Genomic DNA, 12,371 nt, shown 5'->3' with positions numbered 1-12,371 from the left:
AAATTAAACAGATTTGCAAATTACTTTTATTTTAAAAAAATCCCAATCCTTCCAGTACATAGCAGCTGCTGTATAATACACAGGAAGTTCTTTTTGAATGTCCTTTCTGCCTGACAAAAAGTTCTCTCTGCTGACATCTCTGTCCATGTCAGGAGCTGTTCAGAGCAACAGAGGTTTGCTATGGGGATTTGCTCCTGTTCTGGACACCTGACATGGACAGAGGTGTCAGCAGAGAGCACTTGTTGTCAGGCAGAAAGGAAATTCAAAAAGAAAAGAGCTTCCTGTGTATTCTACAGCAGCTGATAAGTACTGCAAGGATTAGTAATTTACAAATCTGTTTAACTTTCTGGCACCAGTTGATTTAAAAGAAAATGTTTTCCAGTGGAGTACCCCTTTAAGCAGTAGCCCCACTATCATCACAGACAGGATTACAGTGAAAGGGGAGACCAGTAGATAAGTAAGCCAGGACCAGGCTATTTACAATATATGTGATTCTCAGAGCTCAGCCTCCCTCCCACTCCCTACACAAAGGCCTTTGCACAGGTTACAAATAAAGACTTTACTCATCAAGTAGACTGGTCCCCTCCAGTCAATTGTGCCTTTGTCATGGGGCTTGCTGCAAAGCATATTTATAAATGCTGGTAAAAGCAGCTTAGGCAATATAGGTACCACTTCTGTCTGTGTCAAGAACTGTCAAAAGTAGGAGCATACCTCCAGATCAAACCTCTTCTTTTCTGGACAGTTTCTCACATGGACAAAAGGTGGCCGCGGGGACCACCATGTCAGATAGAAAGAACTGCATGACTTTCTCTGTAGTATACAGCAGCTGATAATTACTGGAAGACTTGATTATTTTTTTAAAGACGTCATTTACAATTCTATATACCGTAACTTTATGGGACCAGATGATTTAAAAAAAAAAAAAAAATTTTTTTTCCAGAGTACCTCTTTAAGTTTGCCTGTTGGGGTGTGGCATAGGAGGTGAACACTGCGAGGTCTACCCTCAGATTACACCTGATCATTTGGGCAGAACCTCTTTAGCTCCATTTCTTTACAATTTAGAACTCAGCATCAGCTTTAATTTCTATTAAACTTACAGTACATTCATTGGTACATTCACTTAAATGCAGCAACTTTACATATTTTTCTTCCTGGATGAATATTTTTTATTAATAATAATTGGTTAAAAATGACATATTTTACACATTGCTTTTAGTAGTGTATTTTGAGGCATAAAAAGGCCATTGTACAACTTAAAATATGTATTTTTCCCAACTGGGTTCAATGGGAGAACATCTGATAGTTCAAATGTAGTTTTTTTTATGATTGTAGTTCTGTTCACAGCTGTGAAGTCATTTAGCAGTTTTATGCACAATAACCACACTTTTTTGCGTGTTATACATGATTTCTGTTTGTTTTTGTGTGTAAATGCTTGAAAACACCTAATGCAAAGGATTAATTTGGATGAACCACCTGTAAAACACCAATAAAGCACCAAAAACAAATTTATGGAAAAGCGTCAAAAAGCAAATGAAGAGAAAAAAATTGCTCAAGAAACAATCGTATTTGTAATTTTTTTTTTTTTTTTTTTAAAGCCTTAAAATACACTGAATATAGTCTTAGATGGGTGAATACAGAATGGAAAAAAGATCTGTAGTACACTAGTGTAAACAGGGCCTTAGGGTTTCACAATATGCTTTATGAAAATATTTTCTTCCATTTTATCACTCACTTCAATAAAATAAGTTTTAAAAAAATCCATTTGATACATGACCTTGACAATGGTGATTTGCAATTTAGAGTTTAACAAAAAATATGAAAAATCCCTGCAGTATTCTAGAAATAGAACATTAAGCACTTTAATCTGTTTGTGTTGCTCACATAAATACAACATCTTGACAAATGTATGTTACCTTTAAAAAGCTCTTTGACTAAAAAGCTTAACAAAAAAAGACAAAATAAAATGCAAACACCACAGACTTTAGAACATTGCACCACATACTTTCATGTTGTGTCATAAGCATTGTATACAGACCCATGTGACAACAATACCATAAGACTAATTTATGTAGACTGGTGTAGACAAAAGCTATGCACGTTGCTCCTTATTTGCACAAGTTCTCATTGATAAGGGACAGTGACTTTAGGCATTGTAATGTGTAAGGTCATTGAAAATTTCCTGCAAGTAACATTATTCTAGAAATCACAGATAGATCTTCACAGAAATATCTCTGGAGCTGTAGAAGCATTTCGCTCAATACACAAAATGTTAGAAAAAACAAATAACATATTGACTATTTGTCTCTTAAGAAAACTTCACCATAACCCTGCTATATATAAAGTCCGAATCACTATTACAAATTAGAATAAGAGACACCACTATTATCAGTGCCTGCGGATTATAGAGAAATGACAGACATTTGTGCTTCTGTACAAAGAAAGGGGCCACTCACTTTGAACAAGCACTTGCCCAGTAGTTCTCCCTATTAACAATAAAATTCTAAGGCTGCGTTTACATCACGATTTTTGCATCTATAAAATGTCTTGTTGAAACGGATTGCTTAAAATCGCATGAAATTGTATGCTAAAAACTAAAATCTGATTTCTTAATATTGTATCTGTCAGACATATGGTGGTAGTCTTCCAAAAAAAAAAAATATATAGATTGAAATTTGCTTTAGTCAAGACAGGACGATTTTCCAACCGACAAAAAAAAATCGGATGAAAATATATGGACCAAAACAATACAATTAGTATAAAATCGAATGAACTAGACAATGTAAAAATGGTGATGTAAATAATGCGGCCTAATAGGAGGATTTAAGGGAAACACAGACTGGAAGTTAACAATCCCTCATGTATTTACTGCCCCATAAAAGGTAATAAATAGTCTGTCCTGCAGTCAATAACAGAAAGATGTTGTAAATATTCCTTGTGCTGTACTCCATGTCATAAAATATATATTTTTAACATGTATGAGTACTCTGCTTCCAGCACATGAAGCCCAGCAATATATGTATACTTGGTGGCAAACTTTTATGCCATTGATTTTGAGCTACCATACCATAAAACAATATGGCTGCTGGTGAACATTGACGACATATTTAATATTATTTCATATAAACAATGGGCTTTATGCATAAAACCTGTTCCCCATAGTAATATAAGAAGTAAGCTGACTAGCTGCTATCGGCTGTATATGACCCACTCTTTGTTGTTCTAAACAATATTAATACAAATAAAACAGGATAATATAGATTTCCTTAAAATTACAGAACCATAGCAATAACTATTTATAAAAAAATAATAATACAGTATCTACCTATACAATGTGGTTAAGGTGGAGGCTCAGTGATGAACTCTATAGAATCAAATACAAAATAAAATATAACATCATATGTTGTACTGGGACAATTCTATACTTTGCGATGGGGTGGGGCGCACAACAGAAGGAACCTACTTTCATACCATTAACCATCACAAACAAATGTTGTAAATGTAAATATGAAGGTATTACTCCACATTTCTGTATTGGACTGTATTTAAAAGTAGTCAGTAAAAAGGTGTCAGTAGAAAAAATTCAGTAGACAAAAGGCACATCTCGGCACCAACCAGAATATGGACAGCGCAAGCATCAGATGGTTACTTCAGGCTGTCAAAACGATTGACCCATCTTTTTCCGAGAATGCAATGTTGCCTTTTTCTGATCATGACGGAGGCTTCGGATGGTACTGTTTATCGCAGCCACACATGCTTTCCAATCTTGACCATTTTCCTTCAGATCAAACAATGAGTAATTCTGCTGTAGGAAGTCTAAAGAATAAAAAAAAGGAAACCGAGTATTTTACAAGGTATGCTACTTGTATTTCTGTACAACTGGCCCTCTAACATAGGAGGCAAAGTAAAAAGGAGATTTTTTTTTTTTTCTTACCGGAAAATCTCTTTCTCGAAGGATCCATTGGGGGACACAGACCATGGGGCACTCAGACCATGGGTGTATGCTGCTGTCTCTAGGAGGCTTGACACTATGGCAACAGAAAAGTCAGCTCCTACCAGCGGGGTATACCCACCCACAGGCACCTGAGGTAATCAGTTTTAGTCCCAGAGCAATAGGAGAAGACCGACAGGTCAAGAGAAAACCACAAACTGTCCGAGCAATCAGAAGAAAAGGCAACTGAACACACCTTCGGACAGATAAACTGAAATAGGAACACTAGAAAAAAGGGTGGGAGCTGTGTCCCCCAATGGATCCTTCGAGAAAGAGATTTTACGGTAAGCATAAAAATCTCCTTTTCTGTATTGGCTCCATTGGGGGACACAGACCATGGGACGTACCAAAGCCGTCCCTTGGATGGGTAAGGAATCAGACAGGTGGACGGTGGGATCACCGCCGTCTGCAACATCTTACAGTCCAGAGTAGCATCAACTGATGCGAAGGTATGAATGAGCCAAAACCAAGGGTGGGATCTTCCCCTTGCAGCGGTAAAATCCCAAAATGGTTGTCTTGTCCAACGACCACAACAGGTTGTGGAACAAATGCTTCCAGGGATGAGAAGGGGTCGGCCAAAAGGACGGTAGGACGATGTTCTCATTGAGATGAAAAAGCCAAAACCATATCAGGTACGAAGGATGGACCTGGACGGAAAACAAAACAACTTGTCCTGGTATACAACCAGGAAGGGAGAACGGCAGGAGAGAACTGCCAGCTCTGACACCCTCCTAACCGAGGGAAGAGCAATATGGAACGCCACCTTCCGGGGAAGGAGGCGAAGAGAAACGTCCCTGAGAGGTTCAAAAAGGGGGGCCTCGCAGGGCATCTAATACCAAGTGCAAGTCCCAAGGGAAAAAAGGGGACTGATAAGGAGGGGAGGCTTGTGTCATTCCATGAACTAGGTTCGGACATGATAATTGAACGCCAGAGGATGTTGAAAAAGAATGGAAAAGGCTGAACCTTTGACCCCTAAGGGAGCTGAAAGCCAACCACAACGGGAGAGGCTGAGTTTCACACCAACAGAAATAAGACCGCCAGGTATGGTGGTAAATCTTTGCAGAGGAAGGCTTGTGAGCCCTCAGCATGGTGAGAAACCACTTGGGAAGAGAAACCGCGGGTCCTCAGAACCGCTGTCTCAACCGCCACGCCGTCAAAAGCAGAGACGGTAAATAGGGGTGGCACAGGAGACCAGATATAGGAGGTCTGGACGATAGTGAAGGCGCAGCGGTAAGTCGTTCAGGAGCCTGACCACGACGACGTACCACGCCCGCCGGGGCCTGTCTGGGCCACGAGAATGGCCGGAACACCCTCTGCTGTGAGTTTCCTCAGGACCCCAAAAAGAGAGGAAGGGGAGGAAACATAAGGTAGGGCAAAGCCCAACCAATAAACAGATAAAGTAGGGCAAAGCCCGACCAAGAGAGAGGAACACTTTGGATGTGGCGGGAAAGAATTGCCCTAGGCCCCAACATGTTGAAGGGGAAAAGGGCTTCTCGGGGGACCAAGGCTCCAGACCGGCCAGACCTTGAAAACACCTCCCCAGCCCGACGGACTGGCCGGGAGGGGCAGGAAGGAGTGCCCCCGAAAAGGCAGGGGGAAAACGAAGCCACCATAGAAGGGACCGACAAGACTGTCAAGAGAGAACGATCTTGTGGTCGAGAGACAATGGACACCTGTCCCACCGGAAGAGAATCACCAGTTGAAGAGGTTGGTGATGAAGCTGGGCAAATGGCACGGCCTCGACGACGGCCGCCGCCAACTGACCCAGGACATACATGCAAAAGCAAATGGAAACTGGAGCAGGGTGCCGAAGTCATCGGACTCTTGATAAGAGTCAGCCGATTGGTTGGCGGAATCGAAAGCGAGCAGAGGCCGCGTCGAACTGGAGCCCCAGGAGAGCGGTTGGACATAACCCGATTGACAATCCAACTGAAGTGAGACAAGGTCTGGATGTTGAGACCAAGACTCTCCAGGATCTGGGCCCTGGCTGGAGCTCTGATTAGGAGGTCATCCAAGTAAGGAATCACGGAAACAACTGTTGTCCGTAAAAGGGCTATCACATGCGCCAGGACCTTGGTAGAGGTCCGCAGAGAAGTGGTCAGACCGAAATGGAGAGCCACAATAGAAAATGACCGTCCGGAACTGCAAAGCGGAGGTACCGCTGATGACCGGGAAATAATGAGATGTGGAGGCAGGCATCCTTGATGTCCACCGAGGAACGAAAAACTCCCCGTGAACCATGGATGCCAGCACCGAACGGAGAGACTCCATTCGGGATGGAAAAGCAGAAGATGCTGGCTGAAATACTCGAGAACCAAGATTAGGCAAACAGAAACACCTTTCTTGGGGACCACAAAGAGGTTGGAATAAACCTCGAAAATGTTCCCCTGAAGGACCTGGGACAATTACTCCCTAGATAAAAAGGAGCTGGAGCACGCCCTGAATTGCCTTTGCTAGAGAGGGGAACCGGAGGGTCAAGGAAAGAAAAAGGCAATCCCATGGAAGGGAAGCAAATTCGATCCTGTATCCGTTGACTATCCCTGACTGACCCAGGAATCCTGAATGTGCGTGGTCCAGGCATCACGGAATAGTCAGAGGCGACCAACCACCCGAAAAAGGTGGCGGGTGGGGGCGACCCATCAGACCGAGGAAGGCCTATGGGTGCCTGATGGGGCCGCAAGCGGCCGGAACGGATAGCCGGCCTCCGGGAGGGACAGGTCCGGAAGGAGGGAGCCCTCTTCCCGTGAAGGCGCCTGACTGGACCCATTGTTGGTACCCTTTGTTGGTACCAAAGGTCTGCAGAACCGGAATGAGGACTTACGACGGAAAGCGGTTCTGTGAGCCCTATCCAGAGGTAATAAAGAACTCTTTTCTGCCCGTCGCCTCACTTCCTGAAGGCGTCGTCCACATTCCAGGCTTTTAAGCCACATGGAGGTCAGTTCGCACCCTTCAGAAGCTCCGGCGGCCGAAGGCCATAATGGCGCCCGCTCCTTGCCCCGAGCACACATGCGAATGCATATGCGCTCGCGGGGAACTGAGCGGGCCGCTGCCGAAAGTGAAAGTAAGCCGGCGCTCTGTGCGCCCGCATAGAAAAAACGTCGCGGCTGTCAGCCGCTTCAAGTAAAAATACACACACACATCTGATTAAAGTGGAAAAAACTAAACAAAACAAAAAAAACTGTGCCCCTTATTAATTGTGCCCCATCCAAACGGCCACTGCTCACCCCAGTAATAAAGAACTCCCTGTCCAGGCCAGCCCCATTAGACCCATGAGAAAGGTGGGCCAAAAACTGAGGGTCTCCAGAGGTTGCAAATCTTCACCTAAGGGAGAAAGGGAAATATACTTACCCCAGTCAGAAGAACTTACCTAATGAAGTCTTTAGAGATGAGCGAACTTACAGTAAATTCGATTCGTCACGAACTTCTCGGCTCGGCAGTTGATGACTTTTCCTGCGTAAATTAGTTCAGCCTTCAGGTGCTCCGGTGGGCTGGAAAAGGTGGATACATTCCTAGAAAAGAGTCTCCTAGGACTGTATCCACCTTTTCCAGCCCACTGAAGCACCGGAAAGCTGAACTAATTAATGCAGGAAAAGTCATCAACTGCCGAGCCGAGAAGTTCGTGACGAATCAAATTTACTGTAAGTTTGCTCATCTCTAGAAGTCTTCCTATGAAGTCTTCAGTCAGCTTTTTGTCACCTGCATCACGCCAGGTAACCATGTGCGAGCGAGGCGAGCCGGGAGGTAGGGGGACCCGGACCCATGAGGTACAACCCCAGACGCTGACCGTTGGCGAGAGGGGGTTAAAAGTACATATACGCAATGTCTGTGCCCCCTCAATCGCAATGGGGAAACAGTGAGCCGCAGTTCCTGAGTCCCCACCTGAAAACAGGAAAGAAAACGGAATAAAAAACTAACACATCCCTAAAACTAGGAAAATAATAAAACATAAGACCTGGTCTGGAGAAATCCAGACCATGTCCACCTCCTTAAGACACTAAGCTAAAACTGATTACCTCAGGTGCCTGTGGGTGGGTATACCCTGCTGGGAGGAGCCGACTTTTCTGTTGCCATAGTGTCAATCCTCATGGAGACAGCAGCATACACCCATGGTCTGTGTCCCCCATGGTCTGTGTCAGAGAAAAATCTTTCTATTAAACCAATACTTTCTACTTATCCATTTCTGAACACAGCCTCATGATTATCTATTCAAGAGGAATGGAATTCGATGATTAAAAAGGTATTGTTAAATGTAGTGGGGGAGCACTTTATTAAAGGGAGCCCGGCACTATGAATATGCTATCAGCATCAAGATATAAAGAAAGAAAAATTGAGCAGATAGATGAATATATCTTTGGGAGAAAAGATTTTGTAGAACCTGTACCATGCTCTTTTAAGTCCATACTCTTTCTATTCTTAGGAGTCCAGTGGACAGTGTCAGTCAATGATAGGATCACCCACTGGACTCCTAAGCATGGGATGATCAGAGATTTCAATCAATAAATGACAAGCTTTCCTGAATCTTTTCCACAAAGATATATACATCAATCTCCTCAGCTCCTCCTTCTCAATAGCAAGATGTTGGAAGATCAGACTACACGTACAACCACTAAAAGTAAAAGAAAAAAATAAAAGCATGCTCACTCGCCCCATCCCAGGGAATCAACAGATGTTGGAACAGCATCTGTGGGGAAATGGGGAAGGTGACTATGCCTTCTTTCTTATTTGTTAAGTGGCAGCATAGCATTAAAAATATATATGCCCAGAGACTCTCTTTAACCTTTTAATAATGCAGTCTTGTTTTGGCTTTGAGGATGCAGCCAATTGTCATTTGTGTTTTTTTCTCCTCTTATTTAAAATCCATAACACACTACTTTATTTTTTTTTTAAATACAGGGCCATATGAGGTCTTGTTTTATGTGGAACCAATTGTACTTTGTACTGACACCATTTTGATATAAAATCTACAAAGAGGCTACAAAAAACAACAAATTATTTGGGGCGAAATTGGGGGAAAAAAAGCAATTAAGCAATGTATGGGGGCTATCATATGGCACAGAAGCAGGCAAGGACCAGTCAACCGCCATCTCAGTTGATTGTGACCCCGTGAAGCTCCCAATCAGCCCCCTCGAACCCACAGTCAATCATTTTGACTTTTAGATCCTGCGATCAACTTTGACCACGGGATCTAAAAGGGTTAATGCCAGGCATCGGCATGATCCCCGCTGCCGGGATTAGTGGGGAGTCCTTGCTGCTGATAACAGTCATTTCTCACTGCACTAACTTCATAAATTGTTAACTCTTCATGTAAATATAAGTCATTTCCGTGTTAAAGTATTCCCGCCTATTACATAAACCTACATCATAGGGCAGGAAAGGGTTAAGGCCCTTTGCCCTATCACTTCAGTCTTGGGGTATTCATCACTGCCAAGTGACGAATGTAGAAATTGGCTCACATAAACAAAGTGTACTATCTGAGTCCAAATTGTTGTAGAGAGTTATTTCCATTTTATAAGTAATGGGCATATCACTAGGATTTCTCATTGTCTTATGATCTGGGACCCTAGGATTAATTAACTTTCTATATATATATTATATATATATATACACACACACATACACACACACACACACTGTGATAAGGTGAAAGGCATCGTGGTGGATGGGCTACATGTGTCACCAAGCTCCCGGCTTTGGTGACTTAAGAGCCGATATTATTCAGTGTCTGTGCTGTGATGCAGTCTGACACTGTGGCCGTAGTATGGCTGGAAGGCCAATCCGGGATGGCTCTTACTGGGAACGACCAAGTGCAAGGTGGGGGTCATTCCCCACAATCCAGGCCACCTTTTGTTGGCCTTAAAAGGCCTGTTTCACCAGCTGAGGGGGATTTGCTAGTTGCAGCTCACACTGCCAGAGAGAGCTGAATGTGGAGTTCTTCCGTGTGTTTGCTCCAAGGTTGGAAGCTGGTGAACAGTCTGCCTGGAAAAGCCTTGCTTGATGCTGCATGGCATGGACTGAGGTGTGAACAAACACCTAAGGAATACAGGTGGACTTTTGTTACGTTTTCCTTGGTTCTGCATTTAAACACTGTTTGCTGTGTGACAAGTGTGAATAAAAACACTGAACTTTCATTTGAAAAGTACTGTTTCCTTGCCTCTATACTGCAACCGCACCTATTTGCAAGAGCGAGTCATCACAATACATACTAGAAAATGAAGTATATCTCACAGAAAAGGATTGCAGTAACACATGTTTTGCTATACAAATGTTTATTCCCTTTGTGTGTATTGGAACTAAACCAAAAAAGGGAGGAAAAAAAGTAAATTGGACATAATGTCACACCAAACTCCAAAAATGGTCTGGTCACAATGATTGGCACCCTTAACTTAATATTTGGTTGCACACCCTTTGGAAAAAATAACCAAAATCAGTAGCTTCCTATAACCATCAATAAGCTCCTTACACCTCTCAGCCGGAATGTTGGACCACTCTTCATTTGCAAACTACTCCAGGTCTCTCTTATTGGAAAAGCACCTTTTCCCAACAGCAATTTTAAGATCTCTCCACAGGTGTTCAATGGGATTTAGATCTGGACTCATTGCTGGCCACTTCAGAACTCTCCAGCGCTTTGTTGCCATCCACTTCTGTTTTTTGACATATGTTTGGGGTCATTGTCCTGCTGGAAGACCCAAGATCTCAGATGCAAACCCAGCTTTCTGACACTGGCTGTACAGTGTGACCCAAAATCCGTTGGTAATACTCAGATTTTATAATGCCTTGCACACATTCAAGGCACCCAGTGCCAGAGGCACCAAAACAACCCCAAAACACCATTGAACCTCCACCATATTTCACTGTAGGTACTGTGTTCTTTTCTTTGTAGGCCTCATTCTGTTTTTGGTAAACAGTAGAAAATATGCTTTACCAAAAAGCTCTATCTTTGTCTCATCTGTCCATAAGACGTTTTCCTAGAAGGATTTTGGCTTATTCAAGTTAATTTTGGCAAAATGTAGTCTTGCTTTTTTATGTCTCTGTGTCAGCAGTGGGGTCCTCCTGGGTCTCCTGCCATAGCGTTTCATTTCATGTAAATGTCGACGTATAGTTCGCACTGACACTGATGCTCCCTGTGCCTGCAGGACAGCTTGAATATCTTTGGAACTTGTTTTGGGCTGCTTATTAACCATCCGGACTATCCTGCGTTGACACCTTTCACCAATTTTTCTCTTCCGTCCATGCCCAGGGAGATTAGCTACAGTGGCATGGGTTGCAAACTTCTTGATAATATTGCACACTGTGGACAAAGGCAAATCTAGATCTCTGGAGATGGACTTGTAACCTTGGGAATGTTGATATTTCCACACACACACACACACACACACACACACACACACTGCAAAGAGTAAGTGAACTTCTCTCCTTTTTATCTGCTTTCAGGTGTGATTTTTATATTGCCCACACCTGTTACTTGCCCCAGGTGAGATTAAAAGGAGCATCACATGCTTGAAGCAATCTTATTTTTATACAATTTTGATAGGGTGGCAATAATTTTGTGCAGACCATTTTTGAAGTTTGGTGTGACTATGTCCAATTTGCTTTTTTTCCTCCTTTTTTTGGTTTAGTTCCAATATACACAAAGGGAATAAATATGTGCATAGTAAAAAATTTGTTACTGCAATCCTTTTCTGTGAGAAATACTTCATTTTGTAGAAAAATTTCATCTACGGCCATCTCTCTCTCTCTCTCTCTCTCTCTCTCTCTCTCTCTCTCTCTCTCTCTCTCTCTCTCTCTCTCTCTCTCTCTCTCTCTCTCTCTCTCTCTCTCTCTCTCTCTCTCTCTCTCTCTCTCTCTCTCTCTCTCTCTCTCTCTCTCTCTCTCTCTCCTGTAAACTAGATATAAAAGGTTCAAAGCTGAATATCAAGGTTTTAGATTAAAAAAAAAATTGTATACCTCTTAAAGCAGCAATTCTGTTGGAGTCTAATGGAAGAACTCCACGTTCCAAGTTTCCGTACACATTGCTCTTTACAAGAACTTCCTCCGAGAAGAGATGCCTTATCAAATACCTAGCAGAGAGTTCTGGACGAGACTTCCCTTTGCCAATATATATGACTGAGAATGGTAATTGAACATTTCTCCAGGGTTCACCAAAACTTTCTGTAGAAAGTAAAGATAGTAAATTATCGTTGGCACAAATGAATGTGATATCTGATGTTTTCCTTTGGACTTACTAGTAATGTATGCAAATAAAACCACAGTGAAATAACACATTTAGCTCTGCTTCATTTGTACATTTTTAACCAGTGTTTGCGAAGCAATATGGCCAGGGTTTATCAAACTTTGAGAGAGAAAAAGTGGAAAGATTTTCCCAAAGCAACCAATCACAGCTCAG

At 42.6% G+C, this 12,371-nt stretch overlaps 1 protein-coding gene across 6 annotated transcripts in view; it reads right to left on the bottom strand.

Moving 5' to 3' along the window:
* Positions 1-1,678: 1,678 nt before the first annotated feature.
* BEND2 (BEN domain containing 2) overlaps positions 1,679-12,371 on the bottom strand; it is a 64,793-nt gene continuing 54,100 nt past the window's right edge. For all 6 annotated transcript variants that reach the window (XM_056556822.1, XM_056556827.1, XM_056556824.1 and 3 more), the window contains 2 exons: positions 11,933-12,136; positions 1,679-3,813 (listed from right to left, as the gene is read on the bottom strand). In XM_056556822.1, the coding sequence (XP_056412797.1) occupies positions 3,656-3,813; positions 11,933-12,136 (362 nt within the window). In that variant the 3' untranslated portion in view covers positions 1,679-3,655. The remainder of the gene's footprint in view (positions 3,814-11,932; positions 12,137-12,371) is intronic.

Source organism: Hyla sarda, chromosome 2 (genome assembly GCF_029499605.1).
Source record: "Hyla sarda isolate aHylSar1 chromosome 2, aHylSar1.hap1, whole genome shotgun sequence".
NCBI classification, from domain to species: Eukaryota; Metazoa; Chordata; class Amphibia; order Anura; family Hylidae; genus Hyla; species Hyla sarda.
This window is presented reverse-complemented; position numbering and strand designations above follow the sequence as displayed.